General features: G+C 39.1%; 1 protein-coding gene across 11 annotated transcripts in view; it reads left to right on the top strand.

Annotated features, from left to right (window-relative positions):
- Positions 1-25,760, top strand: part of CRPPA (CDP-L-ribitol pyrophosphorylase A) — a 195,401-nt gene that overhangs the window by 60,042 nt on the left and 109,599 nt on the right. For all 11 annotated transcript variants that reach the window (XR_508960.4, XR_010598276.1, XR_010598277.1 and 8 more), the window contains 2 exons: positions 12,645-12,749; positions 18,127-18,172. Coding sequence is in view for 8 of the 11 variants with exons in the window: in XM_042856565.2 (XP_042712499.2) it covers positions 12,645-12,749; positions 18,127-18,172 (151 nt within the window). In the remaining 3 variants the exon portion in view is untranslated. The remainder of the gene's footprint in view (positions 1-12,644; positions 12,750-18,126; positions 18,173-25,760) is intronic.

Raw genomic sequence — 25,760 nt, 5'->3', positions numbered from 1 at the left:
CCCAGTCACTCAGCATCATGTGGCAACTCTTTTTAGTAGCAAAGTCATACCCATTTATTTTCCTTTCCACAGTACAGCAATGATTTGGACTGGAAAGAGACAGAATTGGTGTTTCATTGTAGAGGTGTTGATCTGAGGATACTCTGGGTATACAGGAGTCAAAGGTCTCCCTTTAGCTTTGCAGTAGCCCTCCGGACTTTCACAAAGATAATATTGGTGGTTGTGGGCATCCATAAGCAACATGGGGGGCTGGTGTATTTCTTTATCTTGATGATTGGTTCATCTGGACCACTTCCTTTGCAGAGACAGAACAAGAAGCAGCCAGGTTAAGGCTAAGATTTCAGATTGTTTGGGGTTTTTTTTGACAAAAAGGGACAAGAATGTATTCACCCCCCTAGGATACTCTGAGACACAGCAGAGGATTGTCTTCCACTCTCCGAAAAGACTCCTAAAACGAGATCTGTATTTCTATTATCCAGAATCTCTCTCAGTTCTTAGAGTGCTCTCCAGGTACCCTTGGTATATCATAGTGTTATATTAGGATCTGATCTCCTGATCCTACTTCAATCTTAAACACTTTCAGCGAGATAGATGATGAATAGATGATGACAATCTGTAAACTCCATATCTTCTCTCACTCCTTAGCTAGTCAGGGAATCTCTTATCTGGTGGCTGGATAGGAGGAAACTTTCAGGGAATTCCCCATTCAGGATCCATACAGTATCTTTATCATGCTGATTGCCAATCTTTCCAAGTGTGGAGGGAGGAAAAAATACATAGTCCTGGTACTGTTGTGATAACTGGGCCCACAAATTTATTCTAATTGTGAGCTCAACTGTATAAAGTACATGAAAGTTCATGAGCTGTTACAATAACATATAATAAAATATGTTAATGGCAAAAAGTATAAAAGGTAGACAGACTGATTTAGTCACACAAAAATGCCTACTAATATAACTCAAGGATTGTGTTAAAATCATGCTTGGTAAACAAGAGAAGTGTGGAACCAGAAATCAGTGAACCAATATTGGTGTGTCAGAAACTAGGCCTAATTGGTGGACAAAATAATGAGGGGATGGACTATTCCACCCACCATTCCCTTTGTGGGTCCTTAAAAAGGCTTTGGGAACTAAAGCTGACTACTGTCGTGAGCTTTACCATTATGGCTGCCACCCACACTGTCTCTTGGGACACCAGTCATTTGTTATCCTTGACAGATGGCCATACCAGAGCAGGCCACACAAAGGGACCAAGATGACACTGCCACTTCTACCAGCTCCAGCGGAATCCCAAACACCACTTGGGATGTAAGACTTTTTCACAAATGCTTTAGTGTGTTCTTTTCCTGACCCACCTTATTTATTCTCCTTTTTCCTTCTCTCTAATAAGGGTCTGACTTAGCTATCCAAGACTGTATATTTTACAACACTGCTGTAAGTCTGTAACCAGAATAGGGTTGCCAGTTTTGGTTGGACATATTCCTGGAGGTTTCATCACATGACAAATTTTAATAAAAGATTAATCTTTAATTCCTGGAGGGCTAGCAACCCTAGACCAGAAAGAGACAGCTAAAAGCAATGCCCTAAGCAGCCCTATGCTAGTATGAGTTTGCCAGATCTCAGATTTGATAAAATCATGTTCTGTGCCAGTCTTTTTCCAATGTTCATTCTTGGTTTGTTGAGGGGGCTTCCTCAACTGGATCTTCTGAGTAGCAGTGCACAGTCACATGCTCCTCATCCACCAAGTCTTCCACAGCATCCTCCATGGTCCCTACTTGCCCTGACCCTCATCAGCATCCTGTTGGACAATGAAGCTGGCAGAGGTGCGGAGGGGGTTGTGAGCCACTTCATGTTCTCTACTGGGCCCCCCCTTGACAACACCTGGTCCATCTTGTAGAAGGGGCATGTACAACAAGATCTCCTGACTGTTGGCGTCTTTCCCCCTCCTATATAGGAACCTCAAGTGCTTGATGTGTTCCTGGCACTGGGCTGGAGTCCGCTGAATGACTGCTTTAGTGTCCGTGAAATTTCCTGGTAGAGGTGTTTTTCTGCTGCTCTGTGTGAAGTGATGGAGAGTGATGTATTCCAACCACATATTGATCAGTACCCGGGTCAGCAAGCCAAGCAGCTGCTCTCAGAGCAGGATTCATAAAGCTGAAAGCTGTTCTGAATTATTCAGTGCAGCTTACCAACAAAGTGCCAACAAGCTGGCGACAGGCAACAGTGGTTGCCCTACTGATATCTAGGAAACTCCCAGAGGATGCAGCCAGCTATCGCCCAATCTCTCTCCTCTCAACCACCAGCAAACTCATGGAAGGGGCACTGCTCCACCGTCTGTTTGACATTATCGAAGACATCCTCCTAGTGGAGCAGGTAGGATTTCGCCTGATAAGGAACTGCTGTGACCAAATAGCTTCACTCACCGACCACATTGAGGCAGGATTCCAACATAAGTTGAAAACAGGGATTGCCTTTGTTGATTTGTCCTCAGCATGTGATACCATCTGGAGACACGGCCTCCTCCTCAAGATCTCCCACATCATTCACTGCTGGTGAACGATCTGTCTCTTGGTGGCGATGTGACCAGGGACTGCCACTTTAAGGTATACCTTAATGGCCAGATCAGTAGACCAAGAACTCTTAACTCAGGCATCCCTCAGGGCCCCGTCCTGGCCCCGATATATAGCAGCGACAGAGTTGAGGAAATTCGTGTATGCTGATGACGTTGCCCTAGCTGCTCAGCACACAAGTCTCCATACGATCAGCTGCACCCTAACCCAAGATCTTAGCAAAATGGCTGATTATTTCCAATGCTGGAAACTTAGGCCTAACCTGAAAAAAAATCCACGGTGACAGTTTTCCATCTGAACAATAAAATGGCTAATACCAAACTTAATGTGCAGTTCTGCGATGAGAGTGTCAGCCATGAGGCTAACCCAAAGTATCTCGGCATTACACTTGACCTTTCGACAATACCTTGAGAACACCACCCACGATAAGGCTAGGTCTCGTGTCACTTATAATGAAACTAGCTGAAACACCATGGGGCTCCAGTCCACGGACCCTACAAAGCGCAACAATAGCCTTGGTACGTTGAACGGCATAAATGATCAAGCACATCATATCTGAGTATCCCCTTCATTCTTTCACCAGAGGCTTGAAGGACATACACCATCTCACTGCTGCAGCAAAATGCTGGCTATCAAATCTAGATATAAATTTGTAATCATTGCTACCTACCCAAGCCATATGAAAGAAGAAGTGCAGCTCATTACTACTGGTGAAAATGGGGACAGGGATCTTTATCTATTGGGTAAGGGTCAGGAAGAAAAGCGTTCAGGACATTGTGGGAATGGAGAAAGGATTACTGAAACTTGAGACCTGGTACACATCCCTGACCCTTGCCCACACTATATGGTAGGTACTTACCCCCATCCTTCAGGTGTGCTAATTTACTTGTCCTCTGCTTGCCTCCAGACAAATGCTTCTGGAGTTTAGATGTGGACAACAGGGCACAACCACATGCATGGACACATGTATAGTTGTTAGTATAGCTGTAACCTTAGTGTGAGAGAAACAGCAGAAGCACACAGGACACAGAGAGAGAACAAAGAAGGTTCCAGATGCAGCCAGAGAAGCCCGAGTAGCCTGACCTTGAGGAAAAAGAAGCTGAGAGAGAGAGACAGAGCTGTTGGGTAAAGTGTTGGCTGAAAGAGGCTTTGAACTGAGCAAAGAAACTATCTCCTGTTGTTTGAGTTTTATTGTGTTGAGGGAAACAAGACTTTGAACATTCTTTGTAAATAAACAGGACTGTATAAAAGAAATACCTGACTCCATCACCAATCTTTCCTTCAAATGGAAACAACCCATTAGATCCTGAAAATTGGGTACCCACTCCAATCAAAAATGGATAACCGTATAAAGGTCTTGAAGATTCAGTTAACTGGAACCTTACCATTTTGTAAGTTATGGTTTCTATTTATTTATTTATTTAGCCATGTTTCAGAGTAGCAGCCGTGTTAGTCTGTATCCGCAAAAAGAACAGGAGTACTTCTATTTTATTTCACTCTATATGCATCCGAAGAAGTGGGCTGTAGTCCACGAAAGGTTATGCTCTAATAAATTTGTTAGTCTCTAAGGTGCCATAAGTACTCCTGTTCTTTTTATTTAGCCATGTGTGCCCCAAGAACAAGCAAGTATAATGCAAAAAATCATGAGACTCGGCAACACTGTTTCCTTCAGTTGGGAAGTTTAACTCTGTTATGATGGTATACGTTTGGGAAGTACTAAAAGTGACTGGCCCAGGGAGTGAATGAAACTGCAAGGGCAAGGGAGCGGAGCTGTTTAATTGTTTCCTATTGGATGAAGAGTTATCCATCATTCTGCTCTGATGGAATGGAACCACCAAAAATAATTATTCTGTAAGATGTTCTCTTTTGTGCAGCCGGTGTGAAGAACAGGTTGTGATGCTGTATGGAAGATGGATGACCATTTATAATAATATTGCAGAATTGCAATGAATCTTACAAGATATGCCAAGTAAGGTATCAGTGCCTAAATATGATAATCATGGTTATATGTATGTGTATTCTTTGTATTGTGAGTTATAAATATGTGTAGTATATTTGTATTTCAAACTTGTGTTGTGTATCTGGGTGACACACCCAGACAGATTAGTATCAGCACTATCCAGCCTGCTTGATAGCCTATCAAAGACAATCAACTAACAATGAACCCATTGAAAGAAGCCAGGGGGTTACATCTATGAATCAGCAGGAGATGTAGGGACATGTCTGTGGACAGGGGACTGCAAATGCTTTACCATGCCCACATGCTTGGACAGGGCAAGAACTTGGGTGTCTGCATTGATTTTTTTTAAATTTATTAATCTGTTTTTGACACTGAATAACTGTCTTTGGTAATTATTATCTCTGGCACATCAACAATGGAAACTTGCTCGGTTTGCAAGGGACAAGAACAAAAACCATAACCTAAAGCCCTTGCCTGTAGCTAATTGGTTTTGCAGTTAAAATTCAAGATTTATTTGTATCAGTGCAGAAAGGCCCCGGGGGAATGATTCTTTATGATAGGTTTGGTAATTCTGTAGTCAAAAATTAGAGTAAAAATGTACCACAGAACTAGATAGGATAGACAGACACATAAAGAAGCAGCTCTGAAGCAAGAATACTTTTAAATATTAACTTATATGTGAAAAACAGTACATATCCTATTTCAAGGCTGATGAAACAATAAACTTCTGAGAATTTCTGATATTGTAACTGTAATAGATTTACTGTACTAGTTACCGATGAAATGTCATCTCACAGATACATTCAAAATCAGTGATATGGGACCAAAAGGGTTAATGGCTATTAACCTAAAAATAAGAATAAACTCAAAGCTTCTCTCTCATGAATTGTTAAGAGATATACCGGAAACAACTTTCTGGTTTTCAGCAAATAACAGGCAGAGGAGGAAGATGGTAGGGTGTAACCTGCAGCTTTTGTTGTGAAGAAACTCAGTGTCCTAGTTTTTATGTTAGGGAATCTCAGTAGAGCTAATTTTTTAGGCTACATCACTCATTTGTGCTATGTTTTCAAAAAAATCCATAGGAAAAAAATGTGCATAAAAAACTCCAAAGTTGGTGTATGTAAGTTACAAATGTAAATGATAAGGTCTGGAGCCTACTCAGCCGATTATACCTTATTCGGACATGTTGTATGTTGGTGTAAATAGTCAGCGACCCTGTGATACTACAATACCATTCTTTGTCTCATCTTGCAAAGCACATCTCACTAGGCTTCTAAAGTAATAGGGTGGATGCCATATAATTGTTGCAAACATGATTTCATTTAACTTTGTTATATGGATTAAACAGAATTTGAAAATTGCTTAACTTTGTGCTAGCATGGAGACCAGACTTTAATGTTCTACAGTGAAATCTATTGCAAACCATCTGGGAATGAATCACTACAAAACTGTGGGTATGTCTCAAAACACAATAAAAAACATACAAACTTTAGTAAACTGTTCACTGTTGCTAAGCTGTGTATGGATCTTGACATAGAATACAATAAAATACAAATATAGGGTGCGGTCATCTTCAAGCCAGTCTGAAAACCCCAAATATACACATTTTACTTTCCTGATTATCCAACAGCTCAAAAGCATCTTTAAATAACTGTTTTTCTTCTTTATTATTGCTGATGTCAAACTCATCTGGTTTCTTTCTGTTGTGGATGTGTTTGGCGCCAGAGTTCACAGCTGTGTTTCCACCAACTCAAATCTCTGCTCCAAAATTTAAACTCTGCCAATAATTTCATCGAGCTTGGCATCCATAACTGTTATGACCAACTGTACTATGTCAGGCATTATGTGAAAAGTTTTGATCAAACTGAAATTATATTATAATCTATCTGGACAGCCTATCTTTTTGAGGCTCTGGCTATTCAGGGCAAGAAACATGTAGGAATTCATGGGTCACTGAGAAATTTATTTTTACATGTCCTGCTTTTATGAGTCATAGACATTTCATGGTTAGGGCTGAATCTCATTATTTGAATTTCTCAAAGAAGTAGCAAAGCTTCCAAAAGCAGCACATTAAAAATAGACTTAAAAATTCAGTTGTATACAAAATGAATCTGAGCTGTCCTTAAACTATGTTCTTTTCATTTCACTTTTTCTCACCTGGCATCAGTGCATCATCTCCATAGACTTGCAAAGAAGTCTATTATAAAAAAACAAAACAAACCCCTTGTTTTTATGTTTAAACAATTACAGGTAGTGAATGGAGTGGTAAATGTCATGGAGTACAAGTGTTAGTGAAATATGTTTTTAATTATTACTATACTTGTGTCATATTTAATTTCTTGAATTCAGCCATGCCCTAAAGATGGATTATCTTATAGATTAAATTCCCCCCATAATGATGTATAATTAATACACTGCTAAAATAAAAATAACATTTAATTTTAATTGTAAGCTAGTGATTTCAAAAATGTTCCTTCCTCAAACGCCTTCATCTATTCTAAGACAATAGGAAGATTTACATCTTTCTGGTCTGTGATTGTATATAGGAGAGCGAAGGTAAGACAAGATTATGACTATCAACAGATGGCTCAGGCAGTAGTGTTATAAGGAGGGCTTTGGGATGTTTGACCACTGGGAGGCATTCATGGACAGAGGACTGTTCTCATCGGGTGGACTGCACTTGAATAGGGAGGATAATACACTTCTGAGATAGAGGTTGGTACAACTGATTAAAAGAGCCTTAAACTACGAATTTGCGGGAGACAGTTGGGAGATGCTCATGCAATCTCCATGCCTGATTCAAATATTGAACAGGAGGAAAATCAAGTAAAGAGGAGATAGCAATGGAGAAAGGAACAAAAGAGTGTAGGAGGGTGGACAACAAGAGGAATGATAGTGCCAGTACCACTGGCAGTAACAGGTAGGTGATACTGGCAGTGAAATGATTGTACCTAATTGGGCAAGGAATATGGATGAAGCTAAGAAGAAACAACTGAGATGTCTGTACACCAGTGCAAGGAGCCTGGGTAACAAAATAGAAGAACTAGAAAAACTGGTGCAGGAAGTGAAACCAGATATTATAGGGATAAGGGAAACATGATGGAATAGTAGTTGTGACTGGAATATGGGTTTTGATGGATATGTGCTGTTCAAGAAAGACAGAAATACAGGTAAAGATGGTGGAGTAGCATGTTGTAGCAGAGTTGGAGTTTACAAAGGCAATTAAAACCAATAGTGAAAGGTTATTTAACCAGATTAAATAAAAAGAAAACAGGGAAAGAAAAGTGGGACTGCTGAGGATTGAAGCTGAGGTGGACATAAAAGATAATCCTGGTTTGGCTAATGGGAACAAGGGTATGGCCAATAACGAGGTTTTTTAATGAATCTTTAAAATCAGAGGTTGTACCCTATGACTGGAGAACTGCAAATATATAGTACCTATATTTAAGAAAGGAAAAAAAAGTGATCTGGGAAACTACAGGCCTATTAGTTTGACTTCCATTGTATGCAAAGTCTTAGAACAAATTGTGAAAGAGAGAGTAATTAAAGGTATAGAGGTGAACAGTAATTGGGATAAAATGCAGCATGATTTTATGAAAGATCATGTCAGACCAACCTGATCTTTTTCTTTGAGAAGATTAACTGATTTTCTAATCTGGACAATGGAAATTTTGTAGATCTAATCTACCTGGATTTCAGTAAAGCATTTGATACATTTCCACATGGGAAATTATCAGTTAAATTGGAGAAGATGGGGGTTTAATACAAGAAGTGAAAAGTAGGTAAGGAACTGGTTAAAGGGGAGACTGTGATAGGTCATACTGAAAAGTGAACTGTCAGACTGGAGGGAGGTTACCAATGGAGTTCCACAAGGATCAGTCTTGGGACCAATCTTATTGAATATTTTCATTAATGATCTTGGCACAAAAAGTGGGAGGTGCAAATTAAATTTGTGGATGAAACAAAGTTGTGAGGTATTGCTAATAACAGAGGAGGACTGGAATATCATACAAAAAGATTTGGACGACCTTGAAAACTGGAGTAATAGAAATGGGATGAAATTTAATAGTGCAAAGTGCAAGGTCATGCACTTAGGGACTAGCAACAAGAAAAAGGCGAATGCAGTCCTAGGATGCATCAGGTGATGTATTTCCGGTAGAGATAGAGACGTGTTATTACCATTATACAAGGAACTGGTGAGACCTAATATGGAATACTGTGTGCAATTCTGGTCTCCCATGTTTACGAAAGATGAACTCAAAATGGAACAGGTACAGAGAAGGGCTACTAGAATGATCAGAAGAATACAGAATTGTACTGTACAAGAGGAGACTTAAGGAGCTTGCCTTGTTTAGCCTAACAAAATGAAGGTTGACGGGAGATATGATTGCTCTCTATAAATACAACAGAAGGATAAACACCAGGGAGGGAGAAATGTTATTTAAGTTAAGGATCAGTGTTGGTACAAGAACATGTAGATATAAACTAGCCAGCAATATGTTTAGGCTTGAAATTAGAAAAAGGTTTCTAACCATCAGAGGCATGAAGTTTTGGAACAGCCTTCCAAGGGGAGTAGTGGGACAAAATCCTAACTTGTTTTGAGACTGAGCTTGATAAGTTTATGGAGAGGATGGTATGATGAGGTTGCCTACAATGGCATGTGATCCATCTGCGACTGTTATAGCAAATATCTCCAGTCACCATAGATAGGACAGGAGATGGGATGGGCTCTGATTTACTGCAGAGAATTCTTTCCTAGGCGTCTGACTGGTGGGTCTTGCCTACGTGCTCAGGGTCTAACTGATTGCCATATTTGGGGTTGGAAAGAAATTTTCCTTCATGTCAGATTGGCCAAGATCCTGGGTTTTTTTCACCTGCCTCTGTAGCATGGGGCACAAGTCACTTGCTAGTTTGAACTAGAGTAAATGGTGGATTCTCTGTAACCTGAAGTCTTTAAATCAAGATTTGAGGACATCTCTAACTCAGCCAGAGTTTATGTACCCCTACTTCAGGAGTGGGTAGATGGTTAGCAATGTGCAGGAAATCAGACTGGATGATCATGATGGTCCCTTCTGTCCTTAAAGTCTGTGAGTCTATGTTAATAGAAAATAATTTGTGTATACATACCTGAAGAATCTCTTAAGGAAGGAAATTTTTTAATAATAAATGTTCGTGATTGAGACCCATTTGAAATACCACCAATATTACTGGTGTTTTTGAATATTTTGTCCCTAAATCCAAATGTGTGTGCAATTTACAACCTCGTATCATATATATCAGAAAGCCTGATTCCATGCTGCAGTATATTTGTTGTGGATGTGATTTAGTTCTTTAATGTATTAGCTTTGTCTAATTTAACTAAAATTGTGAAACTTTTTTCATTGCTGTTGTTATGATTGTCTGAATAGTTTCCTGAAACAAGTTCCCTTTCTTTTTAGGTGTGTTACACCTTAATTCATGCTCCTGTTTTATTTTCTACCTAAAGCTATTAAAAATGGCTATGGAAATATACAGTACTTCTAAAATTCATCTCTTTTTTAAAAAAATTGGTGGGATAAAAAGCTTTTCTTGCTGGTTGCAAGATGATGACTGACTGGAAAACCAATTATTATTATTCATTTAAATATTATAGTAAGAGACCATTAGAATTTCATACAGTTCTGTTTTCTTTAACTGACATATTCCTTCAGACATTTCACAGATACCTTGCAAGAGATAGACCGGAACCAAGGGACTCTTACATCACGTTGTTATTTGTCAGAGGGCTGTTCTACACTGGGAACTTACATTGGCCTAGTTATGTCTCTGAGGGGTGTGAAAAATCCACAGCTGGAGAGACATAGCTATGCTGACTTAACCCCCAGTGTAGACAGTGGTAGGCCCATGGAAGAATTCTTCCATTAACCTAGCTACTGCCTCTTGGGGAGGTGGGTTAACTAGAGCAATGGGAGAACGCTCCTGTTGCTGTAGTGAGTGTCTATAATGAAGCTGTTGCAGCTGTGCCACTGTAGCATTTTAAGTGTAGACATACCCTTACACTTAAACTTACTGAGGAAATACAAAACTATTGTGAGTCACATTACAGCAGGGATCAGCAACCTTTGGCACGTGGCCCGCCAGGGTAAGCACCCTGGCAGGCCGGGCCAGTTTGTTTACCTGCCGCATGCGCAGGTTCAGCCAATCGCAGCTCCCACTGCCGCGTCCGCCCATCGTGGCTCCCACTAGCCGCGGTTCGCTGCTCCAGGCCAATGGGGGCGGCGGGTAGCGGTGGCCAGCACATCCCTCGGCCTGCACCACTTCCCGCAGCCCCTGTTGGCCTGGAGTGGAGAACTGCGGCCAGTGGGAACCACGATCGGCGGACGTGGCAGGTAAACAAACTAGCCTGGCCCGCCAGGGGACTTACCCTGGAGGGCCGTGTGCCAAAGGTTGCTGATCCCTGGATTATAGCATTGTTGCTCCTATTTTCTGTAATCAGCCAAATAGACTTTAAAGAAGTCTCACAGCTGACATGTTACGCTTTGTTGTTTTTTTCCTTCCCTAAATTGAACAAGAAAGAAAAGAAAGGGGAGGGGGGAAATCTAAAATAATTGTATCAGGTTACTTTCTCTGTTGCCCCATAAAATTCTCAATTTCATACTCCTGCTTATGGTGCTTATATGTCAGTACTGAGGTATATGAATATAAATAGTTTGGGTTTACCCCCTGCCCACTGCTGTGTAACAGTGTTCTGGTTTGGTTTTCCTCTTCTAAATTGCTGTCTGCTACATTTAATTGTGTAATCATACCATATTTTAATTACTCAGAGCTTGGAAGAAGAAAACTTTTTCCTATGTATTTTACATGTGAACGCTTATTTTTAAATAATATCTTCAGAGTTATTCTGGAGCATTTGCATGGTATGAGTCGTACCCTAGGTCAAAATTTAGAACCATTTATGTTAACTATGTGTTCCTAAACTGAACATGATAAACGACTTCTCTACACTGAGCCTGGCACCCTTGCATTGCCCACCAAATTCAAGGAAGAATAATTTAATAGTGAAATTTGTGTACAGGAGGCTGTTAGATTCTAGAGGTTTGGACACTTTGCGCTGCTTGAGCAGTACAAATAGAACATAATCTAGCCACATGGGAATTTCCCCTGCAGTGCTGTCTCCTATGCCATCCTCACCCCTTACATCCCTGTGCTGGGAGATGGTGCAGAGTTCTAACACAATTCTGAGTTGGTTTGTGGTCCTTTAGGGAGTGTAATATAGCCTAAGGGCTGCTTAACTTACATCAGGGCCAGTACAGCTTGAGATTCAGGGAGTCATAAACCTCAGTCCATGCTTTGTGATGAGTGTAGCTTGGCTCAGGGGAGGATCTGTCCCCTAATTTTGCTTTCCAGTCCTAATATTCTTGCCTTTCAAGTCCTCAATAATTAGATGTGCTCAGCTGCTTGAAGGGTATGAGGGGAGAAGAAGGGTGTTTTGGGAGAGTGCCGTTTCATGCTGATAGGAAAGCAAATGGAATTCCAGTCACTTGTCTTCATCTGAAAACTTGTGGATATAACATAGAGCCTTGTTACTGTAGGGCTCTGTATGTGTGTAAAAATGGGAACAAATAAATGGGAGATGCACAGATCTGTAAGGGATGTGAAAAATCCCATTTAACTCCCTTGCCCTCCATCTCCCACACTTCAAAAGACAAAAGGGACAATGAAAATGCCAATTCTTCCACTGCTAGGTACCCAGCTCCACATACTTATGAAGTTTACTATTAAACTATTTCCATAATTCCCTTTAGAAATCAAGGCCTCATCAGCAACTTTTCATAACTTTAACTTCTGATCATCAAAGTTCAGTACCTAATGGTGTGGCAAGTCTATCTAGACTCATGAAAGTCCATAAATTACTGGAGTCTGGCATAGTGTGAACAGGGTAGGCTTCCCAGCATAACTGTGCCAAAGCGCCTCAGTCCTAACCTAACTATTAAGGTGCCAGAGCTGTGAATAGGATTGTAAGGATGCAAAATGTGGTTAAACTAGACAAAATATTTTGTTGTTTAGACCATTAATATGTTAATTATACTCTTAAATATAATAAAAACAAATTTGTTCTTGTTTTAATTGCCACAGTGTAGTGATTATGACCTGGATTACGGGACAGAATGTTTGCACTTGGCTCTAAAATACTGTAAAACAAATGCCAAACTTATTGAAGGATCACCTGACCTCTGGAAGGTAAGAGCGATATTGATTTTCTTTTATTTATTTTTTTAGCAAAAACACCACACCAGCTAAAATATCAGATAATTACAAAATATTAAAATTCCTAAGATGTTACAGTAATTATGCCTTTGGTTTACAAGTTTAAAAATTCTAAAAACTTGGGAATGGTTTATAACAGTTGATGGATAATGTATAAATATAAAGATTGGAGGCATTTAAAGAAATAATTCTTACCCAATTAAGAGTTGTAGAAAGAAGTTATTCATGTATTTGCAGTTCTTCGTGTAGATTGTCAGTACAGAGTCACACTCTTGAGGTCTGCTGGCTTGGAACCCTTTGGAAAGTTCTGAATATGGTAAGGCTTCATGGAGTTCACCTTAAGCTTTGCAACATTCCATGAGAGGTCATATCAAGAAGTCTGACCCCCAGATGCACCCTTGGGTCCTTTTAATTCTTCAGACTCTTGAGTAGACTCCACAAGAGTGGGGATGGAAGCTGGTGAGTGTGCATAAGATGGGTTGCTTCTTTCTGCTTACTTTATTGCCAATACAGATTCCCATCTTTAGGAAATTGATAAGCAGAAACAACTTTCTAAGGAGCTGGTTTTGAGGAGAAAACTTGGGGCCTGATTCAGTGCCCATTAAACTCAGTGCCCATTAAACTCACCTTCTGCACTCGAAGTCCCAGAGTGGGGATTCAGCCTTGACAATAGTAAACATAATTATTACTTGAGTGATTTTGATCATTCTGTATCCTTTTGTTTAAGTTTCCCCATTTTCCTTTAGCACCTCAATTATTTTCTCCTGCTCTGATATCTGGGTTTTAGTGGAGGGTGTATCAAGCATGCCCTGCATTGCATTCAGCAAGATCTGAAACTTCTTTGATTGAGATCTCTTCAAACACTTATTTTATTGTGAAATCCACTGTTTACCATGTCTGATGATGACTGTAGATCCTTTGCCATTGTCTAGGGTGACCAGATGAGAATTCCTAAATATCGGGACTGCCGCAGGGGGAGTGCCTTTTCAATTGTTACACTCACCCGTCCGAGTCTTTGGTGGCACTTTGGCGGAGGGTCCTTCAGTTGCTGATGGTGGCATTTCGGCAGCGAGTAATAAACCTTGCCGCCAAAGAAGGATGTACCTGCCGTCGAAGTGTACCAATTGAAAAGGCACTCCCCCTGCTGGTCACCGCCGCCTAAGCAACAAGGGAGAGAGGGGAAGTGCCCGAAACAAAATATTGGGACAACTGGCGTCCCGACCATACTTCGGTCAGGACACGGGACAAACTGCTCGATATTGGGACAGTCCGAATTTTATCGGGACGACTGGTCACCCTACTATTGTCAAGGTTGGTGTGGATTCAGATGTCCAAGACTGTACCCCTGCAGCTTAAAGATATCATTGTTGGTTTTGGGTTTTGTGAGGCATTATTCCTCGAGTCTTTTCATCTCTCAGAGTAGCTATTGTATTTTTGTATGTTGCAATTTTTCATCAGTCTTTATTATTTTAGGATTCATAAGTATGTTGCTAGGTCTGGAGCCAGTTCAAAACACATCATCCATATTGGACAGTAAATTTCCACACAACGTTATTTCTACTAAGATAGTAGTAAGTCTGAGATGAAAAGGTAATTTGTTGAACCTTAAGCACTACTTGTACAACTCTACCATTTTTAGAGCACAAACTTTCCTAACAAATTAACAGCAGAATCTAAGCCATTCCTTGTGCATTGGCTGCATAAAATAAAAAATATTAAAATAATTTTTAGGGAGAATATTTTTTCAGAAGCACAAACTACCATTTGTTTTCTTATTAAGCCTCCCTAAAGAAAAGATTCTGCCATACTTCAGGCTCAATCCTGAATTGTGCTCATCATCTTGCAGAATTGTCCTCAGCTATATATTAAGATCTACATTAGCCTGTTACACACAGTGAATGTTTATTTTATTATGGTTACTGGCTTTTCTCTGAAGCTTTTTGGTGCTCTGATGAATTATATTACACATGCCAAGAACTGATGTCTTCAGAGAGATCAACATCAGTCTTCTTACTTCCAACAGAGAAAATGAACTCCACCCTAATGAAGGAGAACTGACACAATAATGATGCTTCAAAGGGTTCTTGAAATTTCAGAGTATCTGGAATAGAATATCTTCAGTCTATTATCCCTCCTCCGATGGGAAACAGTTTTTAAAGTAATTAAAAATGCTGAGACAGACACTCACACTCTCTCTCTTTCTCTGTCTCTGCTCCACACATTTTTTGTAGAGGTTTCTAGGTCCTTAGTAAGCCACAATCCATCAACTGGTATTCCTTCAGAACACCTTTCTTTTGCCATAATCTTCAGTATCTATCTTTGGATTCTGTCTGAGAGAAATTGTCCTTTTTCCATTCTTTAATTCTTGCCAAGACATGTGTAGTAGTGTGGGCCAATCTCAAGGTACTCACCCAAAGGCTGCTACACTAAACAGATGATGAAATATAGAGCTGCTACTAACAGAGAGAGGTCCATTAGTAAGCCATCTCTTCCATCCCACCTCTTGAGATCAGGGTGACTGAATCTAAAAGTCTTAGGAAGATTCCTTATCTGTTGTTGCCTCAGAGCAGTTCTGCCATCCTGCCATCACCCTTTAATTATTTGAAATGCTATCTACCTCCCATTAAGTATGGCTTAACCTGATGCAATCACAGAAAAGGTGATTTTACATGCATATAGTACTGTTCCTTTTAATTACTTCAGGTTGTTTCACCTGACTGTTATCTATATCATGATTGCTTATGTTTAATAACTACTCATGGCAAAGCTTTTAAATGTGAGCACTGTCTTTTTGCTACCTTTGTTCTATGAATGCTTTATGTATTATTTAATTTTATTTTCAAGTTTGTGACATTCATTTTTGGAGTGAGAATCATTCACAAAGCTGACAAGAATTACGAGAGAGATCAGCAGAGCAAAATAATTTAATCAGAAAAATGTGAATTATATTGGGAATTGCTTAAGAACATTTTACTAGATTCCCAAAAGGCCACAAATCCACAATCAGGGAAGAACACCATGCTGGTTTTAAAACAGACCTGGCTTAAAGGGCAAGTGAAGGCAGCTATGAAAAAATTATATGTATAAAACCAATCGAAGAAAGGGAAAGTTGATAGTAATTCATATAAATCAGAAGCTTGGAATTGTAAAAAATTGATAAGGGATGCAAAGGACACAAGGCGAAATCTATGGCCAGCAGAGTTAAAGGCAATAAGGAGGAGTTTTTAAAGTATATTAAGAACACTAAGAATCTTAGCAATGATATTGGTCTGTTATTAGATGGAAAAGGTAGAATTATCAGTAATAATACAGAAAAGGCAAAAATGATCAATAACATTTCTGTTCTGTATTTGGTTAAAAGCCAGATGATGTAAATATATCAGATGATGATGACATATTTTTCACTCCTACAGCAACTGACGATACTAAACTGCAGCTATTATAGCTAGACATTTTAAAATCACAACTGGATAACTTGCATCTGCAAGCTTTAACAGAGCTGGCAGAGAAGATCTCTGGAACATTAATATTTATTTTTCAATAAGTCTTGGATCACTGAGGAAGTTCCAGAGAACTGGAAGAAAGCAAATATTGTGCCAATATTTAAAAAAGGGTAAATGGGATAACCCTGGTAATTATAGATTAATTATCCTGACATTAGTCCTAAACAAAATAACACAATGGCTGATACAGGACTCTATTAATACAGAATTAAAGGAGGGTAATATAATGAACGGCAATCAACATGGATACATGGGCAATAGATCACTTTCATAGAATTGTAGAAATATAGAACTGGAACGGACCATGGGAGGTTATCAAGTCTAGCCCCTGCAGTGAAGAAGGACCAAGAAAACCTAGACCATGTATTTGTGACGGAGATTCCACAACCTCTCTTGATAACCTATTACAGTATTTAACTATTCTTATAGTTAGAAAGTTTTTCCTAATGTCTAACCTAAATCTCTCTTGCTGCAGATTAAGCCCATTACTACTTCTCCTATCTTCATGGACATGGAGAACAATTGATGACCATTCCCTTTATAACAGCCCTTAACATATTTAAAGGATGTTATCAGGTCATTTCTCAGTCTTCTTTTCTCAAGACTAAACATGCCCAGTTTTTTTAACCTTTCCCCATAAGTCAGGTTTTCTAAACCTTTTATCATCTTTGTTGCTTTCCTCTGGACTCTCTCCAATTTGTTCACATCTTTCCTAAAGTGTGGTGCCCATAATTGGACACAGTACTGCAGTTGAGGCCTTACCAGTGCCTAGTAGAGCAGGACAATAACCTCCCATGTCTTACATATGACACTACGGTTAATATACCCCAGAATATTAGTTTTTTTCACAGCTGCATCATACTGTTGACTCATATTCAGTTTGTGATCCACTATAACTCCCTGGTCCTTTTCAGCAGTACTACCACCTAGTCTAGATTATGAAAATCCCAGTATGAAACCATAGTGAAATATCTAGAGCAGGGTCGGCAACCTTTCAGAAGTGGTGTGTCGAGTCTTCATTTATTCACTCTAATTTAAGGTTTCGCGTGCCGGTAATACATTTTAACGTTTTTAGAAGGTCTCTTTCTATAAGTCTATAAAGAGATTAAAAGGTTCACAAATCAGTGATGTACGAGGCAGGCATTATGTCAATTCACTTTGCCCAAGGCACCTGTTAAAAGGGTTACAGTGTAAAAGAAAAAAGAAACCCACATATCCCCTTTTGTTTAAAGCAGGGGTAGGCAACCTTTCAGAAGTGGTGTGCCGAGTCTTCATTTATTCACTCTAATTTAAGGTTTCGCGTGCCAGTAATACATTTTAACATTTTTAGAAGGTCCCTTTCTATAAGTCTATAATATATAACTAAACTATTGTTGTATGTAAAGTAAATAAGGTTTTTAAAATGTTTAAGAAGCTTCATTTAAAATTAAATTAAAATGCAGAGCCCCCCGGACTGGTGGCCAGGACCCAGGCAGTGTGAATGCCACTGAAAATCAGCTCGCGTGCCGCCTTTGTCACGCATGCCATAGGTTGCCTACCCCTGATCTAAAGGATAACATGCTTGTTATGGCTCCCTAAAGAGTTACAAAACATGTGATAGTTTTAAATGAGATCTAAACACATCTATATATTTAACAACAAAGTGTGATTCTATAGCATCTCTTGTGATTGTTGTAACTTATGTTCTTACATTTGCCAGTGGTATTTACTGTAATTAAGAAATTGACTATATCATTTGTTTATGGTACTATGGTACTAATATAAAGAATTGCCTTCAGGGCACTATTTTATTGGTTTTACATTCCTTCTTGCTCTGTTAAGTCTAATGAGGTTTTTCTGTCCTTTAGGTAACCTACAAGCGGGATCTGTATGCTGCTGAATCAATTATTAAGGGTATGTGTTTTTCCTTGTGACTGTCAGTTCATATAATTCTCAAATCAAACCCAGAATTTAGACTAACACTATTTTAAATTTATCACCACAAGAAACAATAACCATACAACTGCTCTGGTTAGTTCTTTTAAAAATACCAACTTTATGTTATTTATTATTTATATAGTCGTAGTGTTTATATCTATCTATCTATCTACGTTACTCATATTTGTAAAGATTAAAGAATATTTAGACTATAAAGAATATGTAGAATATTTGAAAAAATATTTGTGACTTTAGAAGTGAAAATGTTGTAAAAAGATATGGCTATTATACTAACAAGACAGTTAATTTATAACTTTTATATTGAGTCCACACAAAGGTCAGTTTAAAATTTATAGAATGTTGGCATATATTTTTGTATATTTAGTGCTTTATACTGTGCAGACTTATTCCAAAACATTATTAGTAGTACAAACTGCCCCGCTTGACTGTTCTATGATTACTGTATTTTTCCCCTCTTTCTTGCCACCAATATTTAAAGGGAAACTGACAGGTAACATTTAATGTGAAACCCAGATTTTTGTAAAAAACAAGAATTTGCAAAATCTAAGTCCATTAGGAATGGTTCCACAAATTTTGTTTAAAATTTTATTTTATTGTTTTTGAAAAAACAAATAATGTATGGTTTAGGCGTAAAATATTGCTGCACTGTATTAGTGCATGAGAACTCTAATGTGAAATTAACTGGAATTTGTGACCTGGTAAAATCAGGAAGAAGATCAGATGATATAACTAGATAACAATATTCCTTTTAATTCCTGTATTTCATGCCTAGGTATTCTGTTTATGCTTATGCTGTAAATTCAAAGATAGAAAGTAATAAAAATGAGGTGTCCATGCTAAAAGAAATGCAAAAATTAACCAGATGTTACAATACTGAAAAGTAATTAGATTTTTTTTTTCAGTTTGAATAATATAGGTCCAAATCCCACAAGCCCTTGTGCACATGTTTAAGTATGAGTACACGCACTGACTTTAGCAGGAGTTCTCATATGCTTGCAGTTAAGAACAAGTGTGTTTGTGGGATCAAAGTCAAACTGGGGCAATAAACTGGTAACAGAACAGTAGTTAAGCATTATATAATCAGTGGTCACATCCTCAGCTGGCATAAGGTGGTAGAGTTCCATTGATATGAATGGAGCTATGCTAATTTATGCCAGCTGAGAAGCTGGCCACAGACAGAGCCTGCAAGCTCTCCGTGAGAGGAATTCACATTAAAATCAATAGAGTGTGTATAGTACAGGGCTCGTGATTTTTACCTTAATATGTTTTGTTTTGATACTGAATTTATAAACATCCACTTAACAAAGAAGCATTGTACTTTTGTCACTCAAACTTGTTGAGCCCACCCAAGGCTGCTCTGGGTGCTCAGACTGATATAAATTATTTAAGTGGTTAGAAATGCCAAGAGTAACATAGCTGAACTAGATTTACATAAACAATACAAACAGTCCAAAACCATACTTAATTTAATAGGCTGACCATATCTTGGCTAAAGAATCAATATTTAGTTTTAAAAACCCACCATACCCAAGTCTCCAATTTTAGTATATGTGCTGCCGAAGCATGTTTTTCTCATTTTCCACTCATCCTGCACCATTTCACCCTTAACTATCCCATCTCTCACAAACGTATAATGGCAATTTATCCCCAAACTGTCACCTTAAATTATGTCTGTCTTCATTTTTACTGCCTTTAACATAATTTTAAAGTGAACTATACTTTATTTTTTGCATTGAACATGTAGGGCCAGCATGTTGTACTGCATCAATGGAACTACTTATATGACTTAGAGCTACTAGTTTGAGTGAGGGTTTTCAGGATCTACCAACATTTTGTATGTTTCAAAGTGTTTTAAATACAGTTAAAAATATAACCCTATTGAATTATAAAAGATAGCATTAATTTTCTTTCAGCGACTTTTGTGATGTTTTGTGATTTGTGGCTAAAGAATATTTAATAATTTTGTGCTAAATCATGGCTTTACCATAAGCCCAGAGTAAGAGGCAGCACACTGTTGAACAACCCAGAAGAAGACTATGATTTTCTGTGGTTTCTCCACTGCTCTGGGAGGGAGCAAACTGCACCTGATCCAGATCCAGTGCAACGCACACCACCTGACACACTGGTGCAGCTTTGCTGTCATGCACATCAGGGACGGGAGCCTCTTACGATGTAGTGGCTCTTCAGAGTCTGTTTTCCCCCGTCCTGCTGCTACTCATGATACAGGTAGTTGGTGCCTCCTTACTCCTTTGGGCCTCTGTTCAAAACAGGCCATGATTTACACACACGCTAAAAGTTCTGTAGTGTACGTCGTCTGTCACAGACGACATCCTTGACCTTTAAGCAATGCTAATGCTTTTCTTTTAACTCAGTTAGGCAGTAAGGAAATCCATTTAAGTTACGGCGAAGGTATGCGTTCTGATGAGAATAATTTGGAGAAGTCTTCACTTTCTGACTGCAGATGGCATCTTTTTGCTTTGAGTTATGATCTTGGATAAACAAATCTTTAAAGAGTTTATTCTTTATGAGCCAAAATGTCAAATTTATACTTATGGCAGTGCACAGCTTGTCTAAGGAATAGTTTTCTTTTTAATACACTTTTCCAGTGATGGTCTCATGGACTTTCTGGACAATGACTTATTTTGATGTTTTATTTATTACAGGATACTCTTGCATTTCTATAATTTTTCTTTGATTAATTGCCTAATTGTAATTTAATATAATTAAGTAAAAGAAAAATTGTTGTAAAGATAAGTACTTGGCTGTAGAATACTGTGTGAAAGAAGTGACAATTCATCATCCGACAGTAATTAGGTGACTTATTCCTTAGTCATCCACGTTACAAATGTAATTCTACCTGTGCAAGAAAAGCTAACAAGTCCCAAATGCTTCAGAAGAGCAGAACTAGGTTTTCAGCTGCTGGCTAAATGAGACTTGATGATAGACAAATTCCAGCCCACTAAACTGAACTCTGATGTAGGTAAGGAAAACACAAATGTAGCATTCATATTCAGAGCAGTGCAGTGCAATATATAAATAGCTTCATGAATCACTATCTTCTGAAACTGTTTTCTTAAAACATACTTATTTATTTTCTCACTTCCTTAAGTCACAAAACCCCAGTACCATTCATTTTATAAACAGTAACATTAATGCTTTTCTTTAGTTCAGCAGGTATGAACTTGCAGAGTATGCAGACAAGGTGGCACATGTCTATTTTTTAATAGCCTATAAGTAAGGAAACCTCATCTTGTAGTCAGGCTGACTCATTTAGAAATGAGATCTGGATAATACAAAATATCCTAAAAAATCTCTATTAGGACTACTGCCCTTAGGGTAAGTATCTTTGAACTCTAGTTCAAACATGTAAACTTTAAAAGTAGCTTCTCAACAAGAATTTTGTAATTTAGAGCCTGATTTTTTTTTAATTAACAGAGCCCTGCTTCTGTAACTACTTTTGCATGCATGCTTATCAATGTGTACATGCAGATTGGGCATTCCATATGCACAGTTGGCTGGATAGACACCTGCTTATCCATGTATGGGGCCAAATCCCAATTTTGGAGGTACAAATGTAGTGACAGACTTCTAGCCTCAGTTTATGGAAATCAGGAATTATATTCCATATTATATGGAGAGCACATTTGAAAGGTTCTGAAAAACACTTCTGTGAGTTTTGTTTTTATCAAAGGGCATATGTAGATGATGCAGGATTATCAGTCAAGGCTAGGAAGGCAGGGCAGACCCTAACCAATGGCATGTTCCACTATGTGGCAATGGGTGCCCATAATAATCACTGCTGAATGGAAGCAAACTCTTCCTTGTCTGTCACCACAAATATTGCTCCCTCTCTTCTTTATATGCTAATGATAGTATGCACAGTGTTGAGTGTGATGATTGTTTTTGTGTGCATAGAGTTGTGTGTTTAAGTGGGCAATAATAGGTTTGGTTTGGTTTGTTGTGTTCTATGAAGAACTATGGACCTTTGAAGAAAGTTTATATCCACAGACTGGACACCTAATGGCAGTCATTCCATCCCCGTCCTCCCCTCTCCATCTGCACAGATAGAAACCCTTCTTCCATGAGAGAGTGATACCTTGGAAGTTCTGCATGATGAACCATACCAAGTTTCCAGAGTAGTTTATCCACTCTTGTGTGCTTTTCTGTGGTAAGGGAAAGCACATAAGAAATTAGCTTGATGTGTTGCAGCCACAGCATGGACATTCTGTTGAATTCATTGTAGAATTGAGAGTAGAACACAGGTCAGCTAACGATATGTGCTTGTAAAGGGGAAGCATTTCAGTGATGGCTTGAGGGGGGCCATGTCATGCAAATATTTTGAAAAAGAAAGTAAGTGTGTGTGTGTGTGTGTGTTTGTGTAATTAAAAAAAAGTTATGCTTAAAAGCTGAAGACTGCTGTTTGCCATTAAAAAGGTAACTTTCTAGGACCTTGATAAGGTATTAATCTTCATTCAGGTTTGTTTGTAGATTTGCAAGAATCTAACTAGTTTTGACTAACTTTACCTTTAAGCTTGACTTAGCCATTGCTCAAATGATAGAGTGCCATGGGTTTGTGTGTGTGTGTGTGTGTGTGTGTATATATATATATATATATATACATACACATACACATACACATACACATACACATTTTATTTAAAAGATTGGGTATGATTCTAGAGAGGAGGTGATGAGAGATGTCACTGAATAATCTGTGCTGAAGCATTCTATGAATGACAGTACCTCAGCACAAAGGGGTCAGGTTAAGATTGAAGTTTCAGTGTTAACCTAGATTTTTTTGCTTTTATAGATTTCTTGCCTTTGTAGATTATTTAATTTTTCCGTCCTTTTTAATTTTTCAGACTTCGTGTACCTCAGTCTGCAGGCTATAATTTCCATAATTTTTTCACACTTTCCTAAGCACTTCACAAGATGTTCTTTCAAGTTGCTGAAAGCATATTTTTTTAGTGAAAACAGAGATTGCATATATTTTTTCACAGCAAGTTTTAAAAATAAATCTGTATGAATTCTATTTGCCCTGAAGTTAATTGAACACTGAATGATCTTAAATGCCTAATATGCTGCATTACATACTGTTCCAGCATGAACTATGAATTCTCATAATGTTGATATGTCCATGGCAGTGAAACTAGGAAGTTTGCAGCTCAGATTTCTCAGCATTTGGGTAATACAAACAAAAGTCACTGTTAATTCATAACCATGTAATGACATCTTTGCAGGGAAGGGGAAATCATCATTCTTGACGTGTGTAAACACTCCTGAAAAAATGCAGGTGTATTTCTGTGAATTCTTATTTTACTTACAGTTGCTGTTAGAAGAATGTGGGAGTGGAACTGCCTTTTATTTTGAGTGAATCATACATTTGTATACAATTTTTTAAAATATTTTATTCAGTTCCATCCCTAATACATGGTAGACAGGTGAACCATAGTACTGCAAATTTATTTTCTTTGCATTTATAATGATAGCTTTGTGTTGTACTGTGTAGCTTTCACAGTTTAGGGCAACTGCACCTGTATTGCTTCCCTATGGTCTACCAAGGGCATGCAGTTTTAGGCTTTTGTCTCCCAGCCATTACCTCTCTTGGGCGGAGACCTGGGTCTCTCTGCCTCCTGACTGGGGTTTTTCCTATTTACATTATGATATCCCCAGCAAGCCAGACTGCCTAAAAGGCCATCATCTGCATTTAGCTTTCTCTCCAGAGGCTATGCCCAGTATATTGCCTGCAGTTATAAGTTACCACACAGCTACTTATAAGCAAGCACATATATTCTTAAGGTGAAAATATTACAGAGAAAACATATTAAAACAATAAGAGAACCTACATGCATGTGAAAAAGCTTACCAGAGGTCACCTCAATTCCAGTCTCGGGCTCTGGTAGGTGTAGGTCTTTCAAAATGCATAAGTTGTTTTTTCCTGGGGTTACAAGTTCATAACTCTCTCAGAATCAGAACAACAAGGAATAGTTCAGTCTTTCCTTTATACAGCTTGGGCCTTTGAGCTGGGCCTCATGTAATTGGTGATCAGCAGACAAAGCCCCCCCTTCTCAGGATGTAGCTTCAAAAGACTTGAGTTTTTGCATAACCAGAGGTGGGGAATTTGCATTCACCTCTCCGTAAATATTCCTGAGGAAAACCCAACAGTTTTTGTTTCAAAAGTCCATTGTTGCCTGGCACATAGTTCAATATAGCCAGGTGTCGCATCTGTCACATATTCCACATCAAGAGATTACATACAATCCAGGCCCACAATAATGACTGCACCACACTTAAAGTGGGATGAGCAGTTTCAATTAAGGCCAGCAACACAAACTGGGATAAGGTGGGACATACCTCATCACCTCTCTGGTTGGAGTGGATGATGGCAAGGGGGCAAGGAGTTCTTGCATGACTCAGGCCCCTCCCGAGCTTGTTCATATCACAGCAAGTTTGGGAGGGGCCTGAGTCATGTAATAATATTTGCTGGGCATTTAATGATGGTGGCTGTTTTTGCAGCATCTGTAAATTCAGGCACGTTTGTGAGGCATGTTTTGGGACCCATTCAGCCCGTTCTTGCCAGAGCGGTAAGGGATGATCACAAGGAGGAAACAGGACTCGGGGTGGCTCAAGTGCCAACTGCAGGTCTGGCTCGGTTGGAACAGGGTCTGGGACACAGAACGCAAGCTGGGGAGGGGAACGAACTGCGGGCAGTGCAATGAGCATGGGCACCAATGCCAGTTAGGCCGGAAGTGTTAAGGGTTCTCCTATGAGATTACCCTAACAAGGCAGATGGGGCATATTTGTGGGAGGGGTTTACTGTGGGATTTCGGATCCTCTTTGTGGGGAGTAGGACTGATGTGATGTCAAAAAAATTAAGGTCAATAACTGGGATGGGACATATTGTTCAAGAGAAGATTATACAGGAGACATACCAATTAATTCATCACCTGTCTTACCCACGAGGTGGCTCTGTTAATGATGGGATAGATTTGGCACTATATTCCATGCGTTATTCCTCCATTGACAAAGCAGTTTGTATGGTTAGGGCTTGTGGCCCAGGGGCACTAATGGCTAAGTGCGATATCAAATCTGCTTTTCGATTGCTGCCAGTTTACCCATTGGACTTTGAGCTCTTGGGTTTCTTTTTTGAGGGACAATTTTATTTTGACAAGGCTATGCCCATGGGCTGTTCGGTGTCGTGTTCAGCATTTGAAAAATGTAGTACAATGTTGCACTGGGCAGTGATGTGGGCAGTGGGACTATGCCAAGTAGTGCATTATTTGGATGATTTTTTGTTTGCAGGATAAGCCGGGTCAAATGAGCGTATTCACCTATTGAACATATTTCAGGTCCTGGCTAAACAGTTGGGGGTACCCCTAGTGGAAGAAAAAACAGGCTACATTGACCTGCTTGGGGATCGAGCTGGACAGCAGGGAGGGCATATCGTGGCTCCCTCAGGATAAGCTTCACGAGCTATTGGGATTGTTCAGGAGAGCAGTAGGAGCCAAGAAACTCACTGCAAGATCTGCAACCTATTCTGGGG

This window comes from Chrysemys picta, chromosome 2 (assembly GCF_011386835.1).
Source record: "Chrysemys picta bellii isolate R12L10 chromosome 2, ASM1138683v2, whole genome shotgun sequence".
NCBI lineage: Eukaryota > Metazoa > Chordata > Testudines > Emydidae > Chrysemys > Chrysemys picta.
This window is presented reverse-complemented; position numbering and strand designations above follow the sequence as displayed.